Source organism: Sardina pilchardus, chromosome 3 (genome assembly GCF_963854185.1).
Source record: "Sardina pilchardus chromosome 3, fSarPil1.1, whole genome shotgun sequence".
NCBI lineage: Eukaryota > Metazoa > Chordata > Actinopteri > Clupeiformes > Clupeidae > Sardina > Sardina pilchardus.
Genome location: NC_084996.1, coordinates 35,676,516 through 35,702,612, shown reverse-complemented (window position 1 = coordinate 35,702,612; position 26,097 = coordinate 35,676,516). Strand labels below are relative to the sequence as shown.

The window sequence follows — 26,097 nt, the reverse complement described above, 5'->3', positions numbered from 1 at the left end:
CTCTCTCTCTCTCTCTCTCTCTCCTCTCTCTCTCTCTTTCCCTCTCCTTCTCTCCCTCTCTTTCTTCTTTCTCACACAGGCACACACACACACACACACACACACACACACACACACACACACACAGACACACACACACACACACACACACACACACACACACACACAGACATAAACACAATGTGTCTGAGCCTCCATTCCCTGTTTGTGACATTTCCGCCTGTCTGACGAGCTTCAGGTAAAGCATTCATCCAGGTCATTGACTAGCTATTTGACATGCAGCCTCTCACGCCACAGTTTGTTTAGACCATTGTGTTTCTGAGCTATGGGGGATTTCACACACGGGTGTAGCTTGTTAGCTAGCTCCTGAATATAAATGGTTCTTCACATCCAAAGGCACAGTGGACAGATCACAGATGCTGTCCGACTGGTCGTGTGCTCAGCATAAAGAGAAGCACAAGTCCATGCATGCTGAAGGGAGAGGGGAACTCTCGTCGCTATGGCCCTGCGTGCCAATTGGGTCTAAGGTAGAGTACTGAAAGGGCTGTGACAAAATGCTAAATATCATTTTTGTCTGTCATTGGATTATACCTGATTTACTCAGATTAACAGGATATTAATACTATGGGAAAATGCCCGGGAACAATCAGTGCTGAATTGATAGTTGCCATGGTTCCCGAATGATTTGATGCTTTCATAGCCAACAGAGAAACACTTTCAGTTGTTCCCATTTTGGTTCTCTCTCTCTCTCAAGGCACACACACACACACACACACACACACACACACACACACACACACAATCTATTTTAGAATGTAATGATTTGTTCAGAAGTTGCTGCAGACTCTTGCACTATTTCCAGCTCCAATATGTCTGGTAAATGTGGGGGGGCCTTTGAGGACATGAGCTTTCTGGCAGGGCGTCCATTTAGATGCCTGACACACTGCGAGGCTTTCTTTCATATCCTCTGGGCAGCGATCCACGCCTCTGATTGAGGCTGTGTCTCCCTCAGGCTTAAAAAAAGTTTGGAGTGTGTGGAGGAGATAGAAACACACAATGCTAATGGAGGTCACTCAAAAGAGCCTCCAGAGACTATGATTTTGACTTTATGACTCTGTGTGTGTGTGTGTGTGTGTGTGTGTGTGTGTGTGTGTGTGTGTGTGTGTGGGTGTGGGTGTGTGTGTGGGTGGATGGGTGTGTGTGTGTGTGTGTGTGTGTGTGTGTGTGTGTTTGTGCTTCTGCGTCTGTGTGGGTGTGTGGGTGTGTGTGGGGGTGTATCTAAGAGATATGTGTATCTGAGAGAGAGAAAGAGTGAATGTTTCAGAAAGTGAGAGTGTGCTTGTGTGTTTTTGTAGGTCTTGAGTGTGTATACATGTGTGCGTCTGTGAGTTTGTGTCTTTGCAGCCCCCCCCCCCCTCGCACCCCCCACAACACCCCACCCCACCCCACCCCCTGCCTTCCATAGAGATTCATTTTATTTCTTGAGGAGATTGCCTGGTGCGTGAACATTCTATTCTGCGCCCTTCACTTTGATGCCAAGCCAAAGCAAATGGCCCAGCATTGCACCAAAAGCATGTTTTCCACAGTCAGATGGGGCCAGCGTTTTGATACCGGGCTCAGCTGCAGAAGCCTCTTAAATTCAGCTCTTTGGATCCGTTTGTCTACTTTAGAAGAGGCAACCTGCTGGACTTCTCACAATGCCTCCTTCTCTCCCGTTGTGAATCAAGGAGTGAATCATGTCAAGTGGAAATGTGTGTGTGTGTGTGTGTGTGTGTGTGTGTGTGTGTGTGTGTGTGTGTTGCGCGCTTGCATGTCTGTGTATCTGTGGTATGCATGAGTTTGTCTCAGAGTTATGTCATTATGTAAGTCTCAAAGAAAGTTCAAGCAAGAAGTAAATCCAAACCCAATCTACTATGCATATTTGTGCAACTGACATGTTTACACTGATACACAAAACAGCTGCATGGAACATCTGGACTGGTTCGCCATCACTGTTATTGAAGCATCTCTCTGTTAGTGTGGGTGAGCTTATTTCTGTCGGTCTGGCCATGGATTTTTCATGATTAATTTGTATATATGTGTAATGCATAAAGTAAACTCAATAAAGAATTAATTCACTCCCCTTTTCATAGGAATAGGCAACACTTGCATAAGAAGAGGCAACACGTGTTTGTTTGTTTGTATGCGCTTGTGCTGAAGGCCTCTCTCCTCCCTCCCTCCCTCCTGCAGAGGAGACGGCGTTCGAGGCTGGCATCCGGGTGCAGATCCACAGCCAGGCCGAGCCTCCCTTTGTGCACGAGCTGGGCTTCGGCGTGGCGCCCGGCTTCCAGACGTTCGTGGCCACCCAGGAGCAGAGGGTGAGTCCCGCACCACACCACACCGCACCGCACCACACCACGCCCCACCACACCACACCGCACCGCACCGCACCGCACTACACCACACCACACCACCTCACCACACCACACCACACCACACCACACCACGCCACGCACCACCACACCACACCACACCACACCACGCCACGCACCACCACACCACACCACACCACTGCACCACACCACACCACCTCACCACACCACACCACACCACACACACCACACACACCACACCACACACACCACACCACACCACACCACACTACACTACACTACACTACACCCACACCACACCACACCACACCACACCACACCACACCACACCACACCACACCACCACACCGTACCGTACCGCACCGCACAGTACCGTACCGCACCACACACACCACACACACCACACCACACACACTAGGGATGTCCCGATCAGGTTTTTTTGCCCCCGAGTCCGAGTCCGAGTCATTTGATTTTGAGTATCTGCCGATACCGAGTCCCGATCCGATACTTTTAAGTATCAATGATATAGCCTACTACCTTTAACTATTGCTTGTTGCATGTCATTAGGCCTATACACTATATTTTGAAAATATTTAACAAAGACCATTTTTTTTACTACCCATTTTTTTACTAACCATTTTTATACATGCAGTGTCTATTAATACCTTAAATCTAATTTACGTGTATCTCATTGATACTTGTTCAATCATAAGGATGACAGAACTGAACATATGAAGCAAAGTAATCAAATAAACTAAATTCATAGACATGTGTCTATTCTTCATCCACTACTATGCCCTCCATGAAGTTTGGCCTTTTCATTCGAACACCTTGTCATGTGACTCTCAGGATATATAGGCTAGCCTAGTTGTCTGCCTCACTTATGGATACAATGTTTAATTCTGGACTGAATCACTGAAACAGAAGTTGCGCGATCGCTGTCAGTTTTATTTAGCCTACTTTCATTTTGCGTCATATAATTGAATAGGCTACACAGAACGGAAAATGGCAGGGGATGGACAGGATTAGCTGACAACTCTGTGATGCTCGCTTTGTCCGAGCTCAACTAACTGTATGCAGTTTTCGAGCAGACAGATCAGACCGCTGTCATTCACTGCCACTTGGCAGAGCAGCCACTCGTTTAAATCACACGGCTGCCTGCGAGGTAGCAGCCGCGGCCGCGGGAGAGAGACGGCGAGTGAAGGAGGGGGCTAGGGCAAACACACACACACACAGCAGAGTTGTGTCGTTAACGTAATAGAACTAGCCTAGTATTTAGTTGATAACTTGCGGCCGTTTTACACACGCCAAAGTGGCGAATTACACGTTGTCATAATTCACTTGCCAGAACAGAACCAACACGCCATTGGCGCTTGGCGGGTGCTAATTTTGAGCCCTGTCTGTACCACCACATAACAGCAAATACTAAGCTGTTATTTTTCCCATTTGTTTTGAAGTATTATAGATCTGTTAAATATATATAAATAAATATATATCCGATCCCTGATCGGGATGTAAAGTCCGATTCCGATCGAGTCTGAAACCATGTGATCGACCCCGATTTCCGATCACGTGATCGGATCGGGACATCCCTAACACACACCACACCACACCACACCACACCACACTACACTACACTACACTACACCCACACCACACCACACCACACCACACCACACCACACCACACCACACCACCACACAGTACCGTACCGCACCGCACAGTACCGTACCGCACCACACACACCACACACACCACACACACCACACCACCACACCCCTCCTCCTTCAGCTCATCATTCTCATACTGTCACTGACACTCTCACTCATGTGCCGCTCATAAGGGCAAAGTCTCAGAACGTCAGAGTTTATTCCATATAAATATTTACATTGTGACCATATCCATATACTATATTGAATTCATGTGATGTATATCAGACTTATATATGTACATATATCATATACTGTATGTGCTGCGCCCTCCACACTTAGTGACTCCTGTTGTAGAAATGAGTTGGATTCATATTTTATTGACAAAGAACGGTTGCACAAAGTAGCCTACTAAATACAAGAATGCCAATACTGTTGGAAAATGTATTTTTGTTCAAAGAAATGATTTCATGATGAGATCATTTGTTTTCTCAGTATAAAATTGCTTCTCTTCAAAGTTGCACTTTTCTCATTTCTTTCCAATGTGAAAATAAGCCATTTTAATTGTCAGAAATTGCGGAGGCACTGTAATAAATGCTGTCTATGTGCCATCCCAGCGCAGTGCTGATGCTGGACTTTGATGTGGTTTTATGGCAGCCTCCATTTTCTCCTCTCTGCATGCTGCCCTCCCCTCTGGATGCCATGTCTGTTCACAAGCTGTCTGCTTCTGTTCATGTTGGAGCTTTTCCACTTCAGCTGCCTCTTTTGTCCACCTCATTGGCTTCCAGAGTCGCCTAATGTTCAGTCATCAGTTTCCAACAGGATATGTCCATTAGTGTGTGTGTGTGTGTGTGTGTGTGTGTGTGTGTGTGTGTGTGTGTGTGTTTCTGTGTCTCTGTGTGAGTTTCTGTGTTTCTGTTTTTGTCTCTCTGTCTGGGTGCGTGCCTATATTTATCTGTATATATGTATGTGGCGCGCTGCGTATGCCTGAGTGCCTGAATAAGTGTTCAGACATGCCCTACAGTAGGCATGCGGGGAGTGGTATGGTTTTCTGAAGTGCACGTGCACTGGGCATCCGTGCCCCTCTATGCAGTGAGCGATGCTGGATTCTCTGCCGGCCCCCTCTCCCTGACCTCTTGTGTGTGGCCCAGTGCTGTCCAGTCCAGTCCAGTCAGGCCACTTGACCACTGCTGCCACTTGGAGGCCCTGAGTACAGATGTGTGTGGCGGAACAACCCTGTCTGTGGTCAGCGGTGTGACAGTCTAGTCCACCGCGAGGACAGCAGGGCAGTGTGTACTACACAGTACAGTGTACTAAGCACAATGATGTATTGTTTAGCTGCTTGTGTTGTCATTTAAAAGTAATACAACTCTAATGCAGTAGAATGACATTGATGATGGCATTTTTCATTTAAATTGAAAACTTCGCTTCTTTCACACCAATGAAAATCCAATCCAGTTATGTGTAAGGCAAGGTAATTGTGGTCACTAATGGTGACATAACTGTGATGCAAACCCATTGTTATTTGCAAATAGCTTATATTGAGCGGTCTCCACTACCACGGTCTACTGCGGTTAAGCTAATTGCAATGCGAGTCTACGCTTGAAGGTAATGAACCCAAGATTGGGTTTGGCATATTGCTTCCTTCTTTAAAAATAGTCTTTCGGGAGTGTTGTGTTCCTTTGATTAAATGCAGCAATCGACTGTACAATCCAGCCATGCACTCAGCACCACACTGCGTCTGTGTAGCACGCTGCTACTCCAGACACCTGTGACTCCCATCCATGAGCCTCACATCCATTGGACAATCCATCTGTTGAGGTCAAGCGGTCAGCAGCAAGCCTGCTACTCATTTCATGGTTATCACAGAGAAGAGAGATGAGACCCTCACAGCATTTCACTTAGATAGTGCTGTTGTCATTTTCATCAGCTGTTGAGATGATTAGGGTGCTTCTCTCTCTATGTGGTCAGTCTCATGGAAATAATGAACTATCCAGAGAAAGCAATGGAGACAAAAGCCCAGGCATCTGTGAACTGCATCAGAATAGTGTGACTGAGTCCATTTGTAAGAATATCAAATGACACAACATTGCAATTATAGAGGACATTGGGGTGTGGTCAACTTTGCTCACATTGTAATCAGTTCACTGTAAACATGAAATCAATGCTTGACCCTTGAGATGACTTAGATATCTAAGTAATTGCTTTTTGTGTGTTTGTGCGCGCATGTATGGGTTTGGCAAATACTCAGAAACAGCTAGCAATTAAACATTAAGGGCTGGCCTTCCACACATGTAGGCCTAGCCGTAGACTGAAATAACTGGAAACTGGCTGTATGAAATGTACTGAATGATGCAAAAGAGACCAAAACAGCATGTTTCTCTGGCAACGTTCCTCATTCGTTTACTTCTTTTTTACAGTACTTAGAAATTGTGTACCAAATCAGTTTGCTGCCGACTCCAACCTGTAGCATGCTGTACTGTACATCTTAGGTGGGTTGACATTTCAGTTAGATGTAGATGTTCCTTTCTCTGACAGAGCAGCACTGTAAAGGTCACTTCAACAAGCATAGCTGCTGAGTAAATATACTGTACCTTTTAAAGCATGTACTCCTGCACGGCGTGGCCCAAAACATACTGTAGGTAAAGCTAGTAGGCTATTTTTTGAGTAAGTAGCCTGCCTCCTGTGAGATAAACAGCATGCACTTAAGGAGAAGCTACAGTAGTTCAAAGATTGGCATCTTGGATTAATGTCACATTGATTGACATTTTCATTTCTTTCCGCATTCCATTTTTGTCACACTCTTGAGTGTTATTGTAACTCTTCCTTCAAGTTTCCTGTGGGTTCATTACATAGTCTACTTTCAAACATGTTGCCACTTTTCTCTCTTCCTCTCTCTCTCTCTCTCTCTCCATCTTTGTTTCTCTCCTCTCCAAAAGAACAGATGGCTGTTGAAGTATCTCTCGCATTCATTCCCCACATATCCATCAGCTGCGCTGAAGTTCTCATTCTCATCTTCCGGCTGCATGCGCATTGCTCAAGGCCCCTTCTTAGGGAATAAAATACAGTGGATTGAACGAGCGTTTACGAGACACAACAGACACGTGACCCGCCAGTTCATTGCTGTGCTGTAATTAAAGCACTGACTGGGGCAGTTAAGGGGAGTGCTTTAAAGCCTTGCGTCATGCCTGAGAGACTTTAATTGGGCCCGTTAAACCTCCACACAGAGGCGGAGTGGTGAGAGAGAGACGTGTCCGCGCCGCTGGTTTCACCAGGCAACATAATCGCGCTGGTTGGCAGCGCTAGACCTGCAAAATGGAATGGATAGTATCGTAAAAGCGTTTTAACACAACGCTGGGGAAATGCACAGGGAACGTATGCAGAGTTAACACCCATGTCAATTACAATTAGGGAAGAGCGTAGTCAAAGCAGGACTCGCTGGATGTTATTTGCATTATAATGATTAAAACAAACTTTTAGAACTGCTCATGTACACGTGCAGCTATAAAATGCCACTGTTGGATTTAAAAGCTTTAAGTTAATTTAAAACAGTAGATTATTTGTATCATTCTAAAGTAACCCATAAGATAGCGTTGCCTTGTCACAAATCGAGGGAATACATGGCAGCCACTTTCTTTTGCAGTGTCATAATTGATATTTAGTGTCAGACTGACCTTGTCTAATATCTTTTATTTTACTGCTCAGAAATATTTTCTAATATTTGTGGACACTTCAAAGAGAGTGAAGTTGGCAAGACAGCCAGAGAGGGATGAAGGCAGGGAGAGATCTGAGGATTTTGACCTCTGCAGGCTTCAGTCATGAGGAAGCCTGCCCCCCCGGGGACTAAAGGTTTAGAGAGGTCTCTGAGGATTGGACTTTTGCTTTCAATTTCTCTCTGTCTCACTCTCTTCTCGTGGGCCGTGTGTCTGCCTGCCTGCCTGTCTCAGGGTGCACTGAGCTTGACAGACATGTGGCACATTACTAATGGAGGTCTAGCTGCTCTGTGTGCATAGCAGGTCATTTGTGTAATCTCTCTTTATCTCTCTCTCTCTATATCTCTCTCTCTGTGTCATTGTGTGTGTGTGTGTGTGTGTGTGTGTGCACCTGAGTGTTTGTAATGCATTTTTGTGTATTTCTCTGTATCCGCATGAGCCCCATCTGTGCTCGTGTTGTGCTTGCGTGAGAGGCAAAGCGAGCCCGTGTTGCGTTCCACCGCTCATGCAGCCGTGTGGCGACCCACCACCGCTCCAGCACTCTGGCTCAAACCCCGCACACACACACACACACACACACACACACACAGGGCTCCAGCAGCGGAATGTGCTGTGGTGTGGTGTAGTGGGCTGCGGAGTCAGGGCTGCCAACTCTTCTCCCCACTGCGTTCCCACCACTCTCTCCCTCGCCCACTCGCGCCAGCCTGAGCATCCGAGCGGCGCGAGCGAGGGAGCATGCAGGCGAGCGAGCGAAGATGGAGGGGGAGGGGTGCACTGATCCATGGGAACTGGGCCGTGACAGGAATCACCGCGGTCACTTGACCCCAGAGGTCCCAGCTTGCACTGGAGAAAGGGTTACAGAGGCCAACAGCACACAAAGTGAACACAGGTGTGCATGCCAGTGTTAGGGAAGCAGGGCATTTCTCAGGTTGTAGGAGTCATGACTGTGCATGTAGGAAGGCTAGTGTGAGGGGCTGCAGAGCGGTCTGTGTGTGGTATGAGCTGTTCTATGAGTTATTCAGCAGATGGGAGAATGCCCATTCTGGACAGGTCTGTGTTAGCCTGGATACACCCATGCTGCTTTGTGCACGATTTCATTTGTGCTGCCAGGCAGCCTGGATTCCATGGACCCGATTCTCGCCTCAGTGAAGGAACTTATCAGAGAACGGCAGTTCTATGTAGTCAATATTTATGAAAACCCAAAAAACTGAGATTACTGTATTAAAGCAGCATGATGCAATAGATTTCCAGGCAGTCTCTTATCCAAGTCGTAGGTCTGGCATTGACAGGTGCACTTGGAAGAATTTTATCTCACTGAGGAAAGAACTGTCGTTACTTCAACAAGAATTTAGAAATACAGGACATTGAAGTGAGAAGTTCATTATCAGCCTCAGAGGAATATTTTTGATTCAAGTAAACAAGAAAACTCACAGATCTATTCCATCATTTTTTGACAATTTAAGTTTTCTCAACAATATCAGCATTTATTTATTTATTTGTTTGTCAATACCGGTGCACAAAGCCAAGAAATCCAGGGATGAGTCAGACACACAAGGGGGCAAATCGACTTTCCCAAGCACATCTGAATTATTTTGCCTTCCTTCAGAAACACAAACCTCTACTGATTAAAACATGAGGGGAAAGGAAGACTGCGGTGTAAAATGCAGAGGATGTATATTTTTGTCAAAAGCACAGGCCTATAGCTAGATTTTCTCTCATTCTCTCCTTCTTGGAATGCAACAAACTTTGAGATACTTTTGTGTCCAAAAAAAAGGCAAGCCAGGGAAGAGGCCTTCCTCTGTTCCTGCTGAAGAGACTGAGGTCATGCTCCTCAGCCCACTGTATGGTGCAGTGCTCAGGAGGAGGGCGCGGGTAATGGCTTTGGCTCCTGGCAGGGATATGTTTTTTTCTCTCTCTCTAACGGATGGACTGAATCCAAAGGGAACGGCAACCCGAGGAAGGAGCGCCAGGGCTGGGGGTGTAATTTTGTGCTTTGCTGCTCTGCGCACCGCCGCAGCTCTCCAAAGAGTCCCCGGAATGGAGTCCTGTATTGACAAGATATCAAATTAAAAGTTCCGCTTTTTGGGGGGACATGTCTCCTGTGCCCCCCCAGAGCACACTAGAAGTCAGATCGACAAGGACATTGATTTATAGATGTTGGTTACAAGAGGGGCTTTGATTTTTTTTTTTTCTTCCCCGTCCGTGTTATTTCCTTCTTTTTCCAGCTCTTGCGTGTGTGGGGCTGCCTGATCCTGGCCCACGGTGCACAGGGGAGATGCTGAGACATGCGGGTGAAGCAGCGGGGGGTCGGGAGCTTCGGTGGGCACAATCGGAAATGACACCAGATGTGTCGGACGCTTGTTAGAGCGGTGGCAGCGGTGGATGTGGTCCTCAGGAGAGCGCTGAATATTTAATTGCGGAGCTTAACGAGGGGGGGTCTCCTCGTTAGCTGCCGTATCCAGTTAATTGCGGTGCTAAAGCAGACGCCGGCCAAGACGCCCAAGGAGAGCTGGAGGAGTGGATGGTAAAGCTCCCCTGTGCATGCACATGCCCTGGTGCTGTGTGGGAGAAGTAACAGGAGACATCTCGCTCAGTTAGTCTGGCCATCGCCATACTAAGCTCAATCTTTTAAGATTGAACATTAGTCTGGGGAGTCTGCACTTTATGTCTACTGCACAAGAGGCGTGATCAGTGGGCATAGTTCAAATGACTCTCTACACTTTTGGATAGTCCTTCAACCAATCAGACCAATGATCCGGGTGTGCCTTTTGGATAAGCTAGTTTGTGATTGGACCCCCAGCAGACATGGACAGGAAGCAGGAGAGATTTGCAGGTTTCCAGCCTGAGCCGCAGGGCGTAATCCAAATGGCCGGCAGATCAGGGAGGAGTCACTCAGGCTATCGCTCAGTCAGTTCTGATTGGAATGCTGAAGCAGCGTAGGCCGGTTAGCTCGGTTCTGATATTTCTATATCATAGAGGGCTGGTTGGAGTGAGGCATGAATCATGAATGTTGTGGAAGTGCAGTTTAAATATAACGAGTTAAAAGAAAGGCAGAATGTGCTTGCATTCCTCTCTCACTCCACAAAGCGTTGGGAGCCTGTGTCTAGCTGGAGGCTGAGCAGTGGCATTTTAAGAGAGTGGTTTGGGCTCTTATTTATTTCTCTGTCTGCGGGGAGGTCATTTATTTCATGGATTCATTTGACCTGCTTGCTCGAATGAGCTGCAGCGCGGCAGGGAAATGGAGAGAATTGTGGTAGGTGCTGGTTGTTTCTTATTCTTGTGTGTTTTGAAGGTGATGACCTGGTTAAAAGCTTAGCCAGCGTTCATTTCATTTATTGAAAGAGATCCTATCTTTCAATTCCGAGTGCCAAGCTGCACATTAAATCTCCTACGAGACATCAGGCCTGATAAGGAGAGCACTCGCCCCTCCCAACTCTCCAGAATGAACCGGCAGACAGTGCCATGCATAGCGCGCTGCTTTTCTTAATATTGCATTAGGACTGCTGTTCCGTTGGCATAGCCTCCTATGGTGCCAGGACAGATGGGTTCCTGTCATGGTCTACTTGGTCTATCCACCCACTCACTTCTCTCTCTCTCTCTCCCTCTCTCTCTCTCTGTCTCTCCCTCTCTCTCTCTCTCTCTTTCTCTTCCTACTTTTCTTCCCCTTTCCCTCCATCCCTTCCCCTCTCTCTGTTAAATGATGGCGCAGCGCTGTGGGGGGGCAGTTGAATGGCTAAACATGTGGGGCCTGTTTGCTGTGCCTGCTGGAGCTCTCATGAAAAACAGTGAACGGGGCTGTGCACAGACACAGGCGCTGCACCGCCACTCCCCCCTTATACTGACTTGCAGGATGAGTCAATGCTCAACACCCACTCCGGCTAACAAAGGTGGCTTGATTGCCTTCATTTTAGACTGTTGTGTGGATTGTTGTGTGTAATTGAGTGAGAGCACTTTGCTAGTGTGTGTGTGTGTGTGTGTGTGTATTCTATTGTGTCTCATCCTAATCTCTCTCCCCCTCTCTGTTTGCATTTGTGTGTGTGTGTGTGTGTGTGTGTGTGTGTGTGTGTGTGTGTGTGTGTGTGTGTGTGTGTGTGCGTGCAGCTGACGTACCTGCCTCCTCCATGGGGCGAGTGTGTGTCCCAGCCCCACGACTCGGGCTTCTTCCAGGTGTACAGCGTGACGGCCTGCCGCATCGAGTGCGAGACGCGCTACATCGTGGAGAACTGCAACTGCAGGATGGTGCACATGCCCGGTGAGTGGGCCCCTCTCTCTTCCCTCCCATCTGGCTCTTCATCACTCATTCTTATCTTCTCCTTCACTCCATCTCTCCATCGCTCCACAGTTTTATTCCTCGTCTCCATCTGTCACATTTTCTTTCATCAGACGCGTACGCGTGTTCCTTCCTTCGTTGACCTTGTTCTGGTAATGTTGGCTAAATTAGCCAGTTATCTTTCTCTCTCACTCTTCATTTGAATCCATTTGGGTCGTTTTGTAAAACACTAATTTCCATATTCCTACACTTCTCCTCCACATCTCTTCTGTCGCTCATGAGCGTGCTTTAGTCAGGACTGAAGATAATATATTCCTGCAGTCTCTCTCTCTCTCTTCCTTTCCTTAACTCTGTCTCCTCCTGTCTTCCCGTGGTGCTTTATTAAGGCCCTGCTAATCCCTGTTAGCCCAATACTCCCTAATTGGAATGGCACTCTGTTTCCGCACCTTGCTTCCAATTATTAGCCGATGGATATGCGTGAGCATCTGCTACATGTGCTTCTTTTGTCTGGATGCAAGGCAGCAGTGGTCGTAATGAACAGTTCAGTTAACATAACTCATCATTTCAGATGCTCTGCAAATCAATTCAAATCAGTTCTGCTTTTGTAGAGAACACAGAACAGGTAGTTTCCTCACAGGCAGACGCCGTTAAGAAGAAGAAATATTCCACCCAATTTGTGCACTCAAGTGCTTTGCAAACAGGGAAAAAGAGGTAATTGTCGTGTTGAATAAATTCTTCATGCTGTCCAAAAACACTGCAAAATACAGCGCTTTCACTCACTCTCCCTCACTCGCCCACTGTGGCTGTGTAGATAATGCCGAAATACATTTCACATGTTTACAGGTCAGGCACAACAGTGGCAACAACAACAACAACAACAAATTGCCAGTGGCCTCTCTGTTATTCAGTCTGTTTGTGTGTCCAGCTGATTGGCTTAGAAAAGACACGCAGACAACATCCACAAAAGAACACAGGCCCTTACACCAATTCCAGACTGTTTGTTTACTCCAGTCTCCTTCCCGACAGCCTCAAGTTTGTATCTGCTCTGCTGTTGCCAAAACTCTGTGAGCAGTTTGCCTTTAGTTCGCCTCGAGCTCATCATTAATTCAGGAGTGCGGAAGGAAAAAAGAGAGAGATAGAGAGAGAGACAGAAGAGAAGCAGTCTTGAAAAAGTGAGGGTTGAACAAGTGCTCCTCCTCCTCTTAGTCCTTCTTCTTCTTCTCTCTCTCTCTCTCTCTCTCACTCTCTCTCTCTCTACTTCCGATCTCTGTAGGGGATTCTCCGTACTGCACCCCCGAACAGTACAAGGACTGCGCTGAGCCTGCTCTAGGTGAGATGCATGCTCACGTGTACACACACGCGCGCACGCACGCACGCACACACACACACACACACACACACACACACACACACACACACACACACACACACACACACACACACACACAAACACTCACACACACACACACACACACACACACACACACACACACACACACACACACACACACACACACACACACACACACACACACACACACACACGCGCGCTACTGTACATACACACTACTCCTCTATGTAGATTTTCAAAATCACAACCTATAACAAGTACACATTCATTCACACAAAGCCATACATACACATCCTTACACACACACACACACACACACACACACACACACACACACACACACACACACACACACACACACACTCACACTCACACTCACACACACACGCACACACTCACACTCTCAGTGTTCAAGCCTTCTCCCTCAGTTTCCCTCTCTCATTCCGTTGGCCATCCACACACACTCCCAGCGCGGGCCACTTGGCCGTCACACACAGTCCTGCTGCTGGACCCTGTCCCTCTCCCAGTGTCCCATCGTCCCTGACGACCGGACTCAGCTCCCCTGTCACACACACTTAATTGGCATGCAGCACGCAGCGGAAGGATGTGCATAGTATATGAGTCTATCTGTCTAACACACACACTCTCCCATGACACTCACTGTCATGCTTCACTCTACTCTCTCTCTCTCCCTCTCCCTCTTTTTCTCTCTTTTACTCTGACTTTCTTTCCCCCACTCTCTTTTTCTTTCACTCTGAGTCAGACTCACACACACATATATTATGCGCACACACACACACACACACACACACACACACACACACACACACACACACACACACACACACACACACACACACACACACCCAAACACACACACACACACACATAGAGACAGAGAGAGACACAGACACACATGCACACACAAAAATGTACCCTATGGGTCCTTGGAGAAGCTGTTTGGTCTCTGCTGGAGATGTGTTCATTATTGTAGCTGCCATGACTGTAGTCCCCATTCAAATTAACTCATTACTGGACCCTTATTAGAACTCTGCTCCCCTGCCAGACACTGTTCCCTTCCTCACTTTTCTCATCATGCACTTCACACACTCCATCTCCTCCTCCCCCCTGCTGCTGTGCCAGCATTTAACTCTGCCTCTCCCAGAGGTACAGCTGTTCCACTTTGTTTATAATAATTTATGTGTGTTTGCATGTGTGTGAGTGTGTGTGTGTGCGTGTGTGTGTGTGTGTGTGTGTGTGTGTGTGCACGTGCGCGCATGCATGTGCACATACTGTACATCTGCAGGCCTGTGTAGGCAGGTGTGTGTGTGTGTGTGTGTGTGTGTGTGTGTGTGTGTGTGTGTGTGTGTGTTTGCATGCATGTGTGTGTGTGTGTGTGCCCACATGCATCGGGCTTTGAGAGTTCTTCTCCCCTTGATGGTGCATTTGCATAGCAAACGAGAGGAACAATATCAAGTGTGTACGGCAGCACTCCCCCGCACACTAGCACCACACCATCTCTGCCTTCCCTCCCCTCCAGCGCCCCGCGCCACTCTGCCCTCCCCTCCCCTCCCCGCCCCTCCGCTCCCCTCCGCTGACTGGCATCGCGCGTTTACTGCCATCCGCCAGCTCCAACTGCCGTCGCATAAACAGCGGCGCACCTCATGCAAGTCAGATTGGCCTCATCGCACCAAATGTGAACAAAACACTTTAATATTTAGATGCTGAAATATTAAGCATGGATATTTGACTATGGGGAGCCCCTGGGGCGTGGAGACTGGTGTTAATATTTACCCCTGGTCATGGACTGGCTGGCCCCTACCCCCGACCTACCCCCCACATCCCCCATGATGGAGAGCCATCCGCTTGTGTCCCTCCTAATTAGAGATTAGGGATGCGCTCCTCCTAATTAGAGATTAGGGATGCCATCCCGGCACTCCCACGGCAACCCACAGTGATGCCAGCTGTGATGACACGAGGGCCATGAGCGGACCTGTGGCACTGTGTGATGTGCCCCCGTCTGGCAAGGCCCCCCTGGGTCCTCATGCCTCCAGTTATTCATGTCATGGAAAATTATTATTATTATTTATTCACTTAGTTATTCTGATGCTTGTTTTATTTGTTTAGCTACAAATGAGGCAAACCGCCAGCTCTTGTAAAAATGCAAAGCATCTTTCAGTTTTTTTAAATGACGACAGCATTATGAAGATTACACCCTACCCACGGGGACACTTTTCCACACGGGTTTGGTTTGGGCTCCGTGTTGACATACACTCTGAATAGGTGCGGATGAGCATGCACACACAGATGCGTGCACATACACCTAACATTATATTCTCATTACAGTATGTTCACATGTGTGTGGGCTCACGGCCAGGCCACCAGGCAAGTAAAACAGCATAATTAAGATGATTTCATGCAAAATGCTCATGTTGTCAGGTGAAAAGTCCCCCCTCCTCCCCCACGTGAAGTTTCCCCGCACCGGCATTATTTTCCACCTTGAAGGTAAACTTGTTGTTAACAGGGACACAGGGTGCGGCGTCGGGGAGAAGTCATGGCGGCATGTTATGGAAATGTGCACAGCGCCTGCTGCTCCTGAAATGGGGGACAGCTGTCTCGGACCGCTCTAGCAGGGCTGCGCGTGCAGTAGCCAGCCTGCTCCACCTGTCGCTGGCCGTGCCAAACTAGATGGATGGAGAGTTAAGGCGCCTCGGTGAGGCAGCTGCAGTGGGTGGGGGAGTGAAAAAAGCAATTAAATTCAGGCCTGTTTTAGCCAGATGAATGGCAATGAGACTACACTCATCTCCTCATCTCCAATGATTGTTTTCTGCCTATATGTGACAGTTAAACAGTTTGTTTAAAACATGGGAGAAGGAATAAAAACAGACATTCATCAGCGGGAAAGACAAGCGGCTTATTGCGCCTCGTGACGCCGATAAGAGCGACGCGGATGCCGGGCACGCACGCTGGCACGGGCAGGTGATGGCGGCGTCAGACATCAGGACGAATGAATCGCCTCGCCACGGTGATAGGCCCACGTAAATATTGTAATTAAAGTCTTGCTGCTGGGGTGTCAGATGGGATGGGGGTGTGTGTTTTGGGGGAGCGGTGGGAGATGTGTGGCCTGGCTCCATGAATATGTCAGTCTGTGGGTGTTTACACGACTCTGACAAGATCAGCAGCTCGGTTATGGAGACGGATGGACAGTGATGGCAGGGGGGGAGTAGATAGATGATGTGGAGGGGCTGGGGCTGGGGCTGGAGGGAGGGGGAGAGATGGGGGGGGGGGGTGTGTGTGGGGGCTATGAGGTTGGGATATTAATGGCCAGTCTGGGCTGCCCCCCCCCCCCCTCCCACCAGACATCAATAATGCAACATTCAAATGAAAATGGAGGAGCACTCCGAGGCCATATTGGATTTCCTGCAGCAGCGCTTGCGTGACTGTGCTTTCTGCAGGGATATTACCCAAGCCCCATAGAGGGAAAGGGATGGGGGGAAAGAGAGGAAGCAGGGATGGAGAGAGAGAGAGAGAGAGAGAGAGAGAGAGAGAGATGAAGAGATGAAGAAGGAGCTAGACTGAAATGAAGACAAGTGGACAGATAGATTACTGAAGCCCCATAGGGAGGAAGGAAAAGACTGATAGCAGACATGGAAATATATATATGTGTGTGTGTGTGTGTGTGTGTGTGTGTGTGTGTGTGTGTGTGTGTGTGAGAGAGAGAGAGAGAGAGTACAGTTAAAAGTTATGTAATGCTAATGAAACACAAGGAGGAACAATTAACTAATAGCCAACTAACATTTCACAACGAATGGCACCATGGTTTACTTCACATGATGTACAGTTCAAAAGCCCATAGGAAAGATCCACAATGTTATGGGGATGCAGTAGTGCCTGTGGCGTGGGCAGCTTACACATCTGGAGAGGTCATGTAGATATTTTCCAAAAAACAATCTGTTTCAACAATATCATAGGATGAATCTTAGGATTGTTTATTGTTATTTTCATTCACACAGCACCCCATTGTTTTTGGAGAGAGAGAGAGAGAGAGAGAGAGAGAGAGAGAGAGAGAGAGAGAGGCTGAGCAAGACAGAAGAAAGATGAAAGAAAGAGGACAGATAGAGAATGAGTGAAAGATGAATATTGAGAGGCAGAGGGAGAGACTGAAGGGGGGAGATATGGAAGAACAGAGAGATGATGATGGAGGAGGTATCTCAGGTAAACATTAGTTAAGGGGGCCCATCAAAGCACGAGATGGAGTGATCAGTCTTAGGGAGGAGTGAAGAACAAAGAGAGGCACATGATGGAGAGAGAGAGAGAGAGGGAGGGAGAGAGGGGAGGACGTGGGGAGAAGCCATCTGTTGGAATAAGGATGAGCAGAGTGAGGACTACTGACAGAAAACAGGCGAGCGACAGACGCAGAGAGGGCTGGATTAAAAGGAGACATGGCTCCCCTATGGAGGACGCTGCCTTGGAAACACTCACAGTAATGGAATCATAAGCAGCAGCAGCAGCAGTCCCAGTCCCAGCCCCAGCTCCAGCTCCAGCTCCAGCTCCAGCGCAGACATCAGGGCGTGTAGTCGGTACCCAGCAGCCCGAGCTGTCGGAGCTTTCATCTGTCAGCGCAGTGATTCAGTCAAAGCTGTTGCCTCAGTCCAAACTTTCATCATCGCTCGCAAACACACACCTGAGCGCAATGCAGACACACACCTGACATAATCACAAGCACACACACACACGCACGCATGCACTCAAACGCACGAAGGCACGCACACACACACACACACACCCACACCCACACATCCTATAAATAGCCTGAATGCATAGCGTGCAGGTTTCCATTGAGGCAGTGAGTGTTGTCGCTACCGCAGTCTCATTACTGGCTCTCCTTGGTCTGAGCCCCAGACACTCAATCACTCACACACACACACACACACACACACACACACACACACACACACACACACACACACACACACACACGCACACGCACACAAACGCACACACACACACACACACACACCCTCATACACACAAACACACACACACACACACACACACACACACACACGCACGCACACACAGGACACACACACACACACACCCTCATACACACACACGTACACACGTACACACCCTCGCACACACACACACACACACAGGACGGGGGGAGAAAGCGTCGACTGTGGGCGAGTTCAAGCCCCGCCAGCAGCACATGACTGAGGGCTGTGACAGCCTGATGAATCCCAATGATCCCCCTCCTGCCTGCGGGGAGATAAAGGCGGAGGCCCGGGCGGATTACGCAGCACTGACTCCTGCCGAATCCCAAATTGCCTCTGCTTTTTTTTTTACTCCCCAGACGTGACTCGGCATTAAAAGGTGGATCTGGATCGTCTCACGAGTCCTAAATGTAGACAAAGCCACGCTAAGAAAAAACCTTTGATTCCTACTCTCGCACTTCAAAAGCACTCTAGTAAGGAGGAAGTTGTTTCTTATTTATCGAGTGAATTAGGTAAATGGCTTGGAGTCAGAAATGTAATCCCTGCACAACCTTGTCGTTTGACTCGGCTGTGAGTTAAGCTGAGCTGGAGTTGATGGCCTTATTCCTAATAGGAGGCCAGGGGGACTGGCGGAGCTGTGTTGGCACAGAGAGCTCCTCCCCTCGGACTTGTCTCAGAAGAGCATGAGGATGTCGGGTGACAGCAGGGTCTCGCCACCTGAACCCTTTTGGCCACAGCACAAGGGGCTATCTCCCCCCTGTCAATATATTGAGGCTGCCACTCTTTTCAACCCAACAGAATGAGCTCAACTCAAGGTCTAGCAGGTTATCACGGTTTTTAAACAGTGCTCTCCTCCTCTCATGTTCTCTCTCTCTCTCTCTCTCTCTGTCTCTCTCTCTCACTCTACTCCCTCTCTCTCTACCCCTGTCTCTCACACCATGACTGAAATCCTTCCTGTCCACAAATTGATTCTGAGTCTTACACTTGACAGCGCTTTGTGTGTGTGTGTGTGTGTGTGTGTGTGTGTGTGTGTGTGTGTTTGTCTGTGTGTCTGTGTGTCTGTGTGTCTCCCTGTGTGTGTGTGTATGCCTGTATTCGTCTATACAGTATATGCAGGGATAGTTCTCAAATCTGAATACATTATTTGGGAATATGTAATATGTAATTCAGCAGAAACGTATATTTTTTTTTTACTCAAAGTTACCTGTTATTATTTGGAGAAAACACCAGCTCAATGATGGACATGTCTGCGCATCAGCCATTACAATTCAGTTTGCAATTGCATAAGACTTCACTTAATTTCACTAACTATTAAGTAAGTAGGCCATGGAGTTATGGAGTTCAGATAGTTCATAAAACTCAATTTACCGTAGTTGAAAATAGAAGTAAATTAAAAAGAGTGAGATACAATAAACACACATCAGTGCAATTAGTCACTTAATTAGTGATTAATTATATGGCAATATTAAAGCAGTTTGATGCTTTGAAGGCACAACAATTGCATTGCTAATCAGGTGCAGATCACACGCACGTCTGTCTGAACACAGAGACAGACAGATCCAGATGATAGTGTGGTTGGAGAAGATAAGGATGTGTCTGGTCTGTGCTAGACACATCAGGGTTGGCCCCATGTGTGGCCATGTGTGCTAGTGAGTGCTCCATGCTGTAGCTACCATTTGGAGTCCTCAGAAGTCTTCATATCAGCCCTCCTCCAGACACAGAGCCTGTTGCACGCCGCATGCTTTAAAGTCTGGAGGAAGCCCTGTTGGGCATTTGGCATTGATACGTTCATGCTGACATATGTTTCTTTTCTGATGTATTTGATTTCTCTTTATGTTACAGAAATGAAAACTGACGAGTATGTTCACTCTCGACCTCTTACTCCAGCGCTCCACCGTTTGGCTGTTTGACTTGTATTCTGTCTCCCGTAGCGGCCCTGTCAGCAGCAGAGAGCAGCAACTGCGTCTGCCGAACTCCCTGCAACATGACCCGCTACAACAAGGAGCTCTCCATGGTCAAGATCCCCAGCAAGACCTCCGCCCGCTACCTGGAGAAGAAGTTCAACCGGTCGGAGAAGTACATCACGTAAGTGCCTTGATGGACAACTCCAGTGGGATTGCTTGTTTTTTTCAGCATGTACTTATCTAGATTGTACTGTTTAATTATGTGTTTGTGTGTGTGACTGTGTGTGTGTGTGTGTGTGTGTGTGTGTGTGCGTGTGTGTGTGTGTGTGTGTGTTTGCGCACGCGCGCGCAGCACGTGTGTGTGTGTGTGTGTGTGTGCACATGTGCATGTGTGTTACATTTATTCACATGCATCTTCAAGCCAGTGATTAAAATTGCATCTTTTTCCCCGACAAAAACATTCTCAGTATTACTGAGCTCATCACTAACAATAAGCGAACCCATTCAGGTGAGAGCTGACAAACAAACCCGTCCGTGCTAACGCATGCTCCTCCATCCCTCTAGATACGGCTAAGCGGCTGATGGTGGCATTAGTATTCCGCGCGGTGGGTTCGCCTTTATCGAGTGAAATCCCATTAGTCTCGTTCATTTTCCCTCTTAAAGTCGGAGGTTTGATCATTTGTTGGTGGCGCGGGTCTGCGCTGGCGCTTCTGGGAATACGCAGGTCTGTGGCACAGATGCTCCGGCGCCACGCTCTCCATTAGACAAACAGGAAGCTGGCAGCCTCCTATTCTCTTTTAGGCGCACTTGAAGGATTGTGGGATATCCATCTAAATGAAGACAGGGGAGGAAAATGGCATACTGATGAAGAAGAATGGCTTTTGGATGCAGGCTCTTTTTTTTGAAAACAAGAACAAAGGCACAGAGCTAAATGCACACACCCACACAAGCATAAATACATAATACACCCACGCACAAACACACACACACACACCCAAACACACACACACACACACACAAGCATAAATACATAGCGCACACACACAAGCATAAATACATAGCGCACACACACACACACACACACAGACACAAGCATAAATATTTAGCACACACACACAAGCATAAATACATAATATACCCCCCCCCCCCCACACACACACACACATAAATCCATAATACACCCCCCACACACACAAACACACACACACACACACACACACGCACACACACACACACACACACACACACACACACACACACACACACACCTCTTCTTATGATACAGATCTTCAGTTGTAGAAGTCTCCCTAATAAGCTGTAAAATGTATCCATATCCGTAAATAAATGTATTATACATGCTGTGTGTATACCCATGTATGTGTGTGTGTGTTTGTGCATGTGTGAGAGGGGCCAGGCAGGCCCTTATATTTATGCAGCACATGTTTGTGTCCCTCTTGAGGAGGTGCCCATCAGGCTGTGTATAGCCTTGGAGTACATTACAAGGTGTTGCTGAGGCTTCTGCTTAGCTAATTGGCCAATCAGGCTTCAGAGATGTTGATGTGCTTGGCCTCTTGCTTTCTCAGGGATAATATCCTGGTGTTGGACGTGTTCTTCGAGGCTCTGAATTACGAGACCATCGAGCAGAAGAAAGCCTACGAGGTTGCAGGTTTACTGGGTAGGTCAAAACACTCTAACTACTGTAATGACTCCTTGCCGAGAGTGAAGTTTATCTCTTTATCTCTCACGCTCTGTGCTTCTTTCCATAACAGGGGACATTGGAGGTCAGATGGGACTGTTTGTTGGTGCAAGCATACTGACCATCCTCGAGCTGTTCGATTATGCTTATGAGGTCAGCTTTCTGTCTTTTAAATGAACCTCTGCACATACACAAGTGTTCTCTCGCACACACAGACACACATGAAAGAGACCAAAGCAAATAGCCATGGTAAACACCTAATCCTCTGGAGCCACTGGACGCAAAGTGCACCCAAACTCACATCCATAACTCTCTGTTGCATTGCACACATAATACATACATACAGTATCACATGAAACAAGACGGCCCCAGCTTTTGAATGGTGCTTATTGCTATTCACTGTGATAAACGATTTGCGGAAAACTTAGAATGCAAATTAAATTTAAACATATTTAAATCTGCATCCAGCTCTGTATCCATCACTCTGTATCCATTCTTCTCAGTGGAATATCTCTCAAAAACTCATATCAGCTCAACACATGACAAACATACCAAAATAAGCAGGAGACCTTATCGAATGCAATGATGTGTTGTATAGTCATTCCCAATACCACCCCAAAATACTGACTTGCTTTCCATATCAAAGGATCAGAAGTTAGTCACAGTATGCACAGATCAACTGTGCTCTGGGAAATTTCATCTGCACATATGCAAGCATATGCAGAGGAGTATAAGGCGCATTCTTCATCTAAAGGTTCAGTGACAAGACTTGTCCTGGCATGTCCTGGCACTTGGCATGTCCTGGCACTTGGCATGTCCTGGCACTTGGCATGTTCATGAGCACCCATGTACATGAGAGCACTGTAGTGCTGTAGCTGCCAGGCTGAGTTAGCTGCTGGCTGTAGCAACTCGAGCTAGATAAAACCGATTGTTATCGACTTTCATCTGTACCGACAGTGACCTCAAGAAACGGAGATCTGTGTGAAAACTCACCGGAGTTCTCCTTTCGTTCACCACGTTGTGGCTCTCCTGCTCAACTACAGGAAAGCCCAGGAAATCATAGACAGTTATAACATCCGCACAGCTGGTAGCAATGTAGTCCACCCTGACCTTCTAGATCCTCCCTAGCTCCATCCTCCAGTGCGTCTCAGCCGACCCCAACAGGACTGCTGAACATAAACGTGTCATTCAGCGCCTCATTTGAAGCCGCATTAAAATTGGAATGGCCGCTTACAGATTTAATGGCGGAGACATTCGACAAACCTTCTCTCTCCGCGGTCCCTTAAGGGTAGTAACCTGAGTAAGTTGTAATGTGAACTGCTAACATGGGACCCCACTCTGACCAGAAATGGCGTATTACCATTGCCACATGGCCACCCTGTGTACCAGAGAGGCCATCGGGGCGCGATTGTGAAGTGGTCCACGCGTGTTTACGAGGCCTGCGTGGGCACTTGTGGGAGATTTGTGGCTGGTGATAAGGTGTGGAAGTCAGGGCCTGATGGGGTGCCTCCTGTGGCCTGCTGTAGGTGGTGAAGGAGAGGCTGCTGGACCTGCTCAGCCGGGAGAAGGAGGAGGAGAGTCACGGAGAAGATGTGGTAAGAGAGAGTAAGAGACACAGGGTGTGTGTCTGTGTGTGTGTCTGTGTGTGTGTGTGTGTGTGTGTGTGTGTGTGTGTGTGTGTGTGTGTGTGTGTGTGTGTGTGTGTGTGTGTGTGTGTGTCTGTGTATTTGTGTTTGTATACTGTATATACGCAGTATATAGTGTAGACATACTGACCTGAAAAAAACTAATTTCGGGGTGGTTCCAACAACAACAACATTAAAAGGGATACATCATCAATTTCAATCAAAATATGCTACATTAAATATTATAGCCAGTAGAGGCACACTTTAGTGTTGTTGCGGGTGAAGTGTATTATTATTGTGTTATTATTTATTTGGAACCCTCCACCATCGCGCTGCAGAAGGTTACACTTTCATTAACTGATGCATAATGAAGAGCAGGGGAGAGAGAGAGAGAGAGAGAGAGAGAGAGAGAGAGAGAGAGAGAGAAAGGTTGACTATAAAACCCACCCACAGAGGCGACTGATAGGTAAGTCTGCAAAAATACCACAAAGATAGACTAATTAGATTGCTCTCCTTCTCATTAGGCCTGCCACTCATTCTCTCTTCATATACAGTACATCTCCTATATACCTCCCACTTGCACAAATTCAATTTGTGGGAGATGTGTGTGTATGTTATTCCAATGAGCCACTCTCAATATGCGGGAGACACCCAGAACTTCTTAGAGAGATGGGATGAGGCAGTATATGTGAGAGACAGAAAAAGTTGTGAACAAAGACTGCTAAGGCTCATACTGTTCTCTACAGTACCTGTCACAAGTTTTAGAACACCCCAATTTTGTAGTTTGAAATGGTACGTAGGTAAGTTCTGACCTGCCAGAGATTAAAAAATCAAAACTGAAAAATAATGACAGAAGGAGGTCTGGCAGATCCAAAGCCACAACGACATCAGAAAACAAGTTTCTGAGTCACTAGCTTGCGTGATAGGAGGCTCACAGGACAACAGCTTCAAGCACATCTTAGTAGTGGTCGTATAAGCAAGTCTCAGTTTCAACTGCGAAGAGAAGACTTTGAGTTGCAGGTTTGACAAGTTGAGTTGCAGCAAGAAAGCCATTGTTAAGGCCATGCAACACCGCCAATGGCGTACTGGAGCCTGGACGAAGGTGTTAAGGACTGATGAATCAACATTTGGGTTCACCAGGTGGGATATTGTATGCCGTAGAGTAGGCCAAACGGATGGTTCCTCAGTGTATGACATCAACTGTCAAACATGGAGGATGAAGCGTGATGGTCTGGGGCTGTTTTTTGGGGCTCTCTAAAACTTTTGATCAGTAGTGTATCAGCATGTAGCTATGATGTAAAATGATATGAGCACGTGCTGTATTGAAACCTGTTCTTTTACCCGGTTCAGTGTTGTTTGTTTGCCATTTGTATATGTGTTTGGACATACTCCATGTCTTATGTCTCTTCCTGGTTGTCCTCCAGAGCACGTGTGACCCCGTGTTGAACCACTCGGAGACCATCAGCCACTCAGTGAGCGTCCCCCTGCAGACCACACTGGGCACCCTGGAGGAGATCGCCTGCTGAGCACACCCCCTCCTCCACTACAGCAGGTGGCGCCAGCGCACACGCCCAGACATTCCCCATCATCCTCCTCCTGCTCCTCGTCCTCCTCCTTCTCCTCCTCCTCCTCCTCAGCGCTGATAGGACTGAGTTTTCTGGGAGGGAGGGAGAGAGAGAGAGAGAGAGAGAGAGAGAGAGAGAGTGAAGAATAGCTATGGAAGAGGGAAGGAGTGTGGAGAAGTTGAAGATGGTGCCCAGGCCTACCTGCCTCTATACAGACTCTCACATCAGCTGACATATGGAGCTCTATTGAGGTTGCAGAGGGTTTTTTGAAACTATGGAGTGGTCAAACTGTCCAGTTTCTCCACACATTCACACACCCACAAACACATTTGGTGACATTTTCACAGATCCTGTGAAGACAGTGACAAACATACCATACGAAACAAAATACAAGACACAGACCATGAACTAAATAGACATACAGTGGATGTCAAGTGGAACAGAATCTGTACAGGACATGATCTCACACTTCTCATCTCAAAGTCTACTGCCATAACTGTTATGTAAAAAGAAAAGCTAAACAATGAAATTGTTGGTAATTTGCATGTGTCAGTTCTTTGGATACAATGCAGTTTTCTTGTTCTGATTGCGCTGGGACTGATGTAATGCTTATATAAGTGTGTGTGTGTGTGAGAGAGAGAGATAGAGAGAGTGAGTGTGTCTCTTTGTATGATTGTCAGTGTGTGTGTGTGTTTGTCTGTGTGCCATATGCTGTGCAGTCTCCTTTTGTGAAGGCTCTAGTCCCCTAATCCCAGCCTTGCAAGGCCTCTCATTCTGACACCATTTTCATGACATGAAAGGTCTGAGGTCAGTGAGGATTGACGGTGGTCATTTTGTAACATAGAAAAGACACTGGAAGCCTAGCAACTGCAGTGACAGCCCATCCAACTCTACACAGCAGAGGGCAGCCATCTTGTCCAAAAATGGAGACGTGTTGTGGCAAATGGATTTATGA

At 47.4% G+C, this 26,097-nt stretch overlaps 1 protein-coding gene across 1 annotated transcript in view; it reads left to right on the top strand.

Moving 5' to 3' along the window:
- The window catches only part of asic2 (acid-sensing (proton-gated) ion channel 2), a 343,393-nt gene extending 318,109 nt beyond the window's left edge, over positions 1-25,284 (top strand). The window contains exons 3-10 of the mRNA XM_062533067.1: positions 2,230-2,357; positions 11,836-11,986; positions 13,278-13,334; positions 20,284-20,437; positions 21,840-21,931; positions 22,026-22,105; positions 23,479-23,547; positions 25,002-25,284. Coding sequence (XP_062389051.1) covers positions 2,230-2,357; positions 11,836-11,986; positions 13,278-13,334; positions 20,284-20,437; positions 21,840-21,931; positions 22,026-22,105; positions 23,479-23,547; positions 25,002-25,103 — 833 coding nt within the window. The 3' untranslated portion in view covers positions 25,104-25,284. The remainder of the gene's footprint in view (positions 1-2,229; positions 2,358-11,835; positions 11,987-13,277; positions 13,335-20,283; positions 20,438-21,839; positions 21,932-22,025; positions 22,106-23,478; positions 23,548-25,001) is intronic.
- Positions 25,285-26,097: the final 813 nt, after the last annotated feature.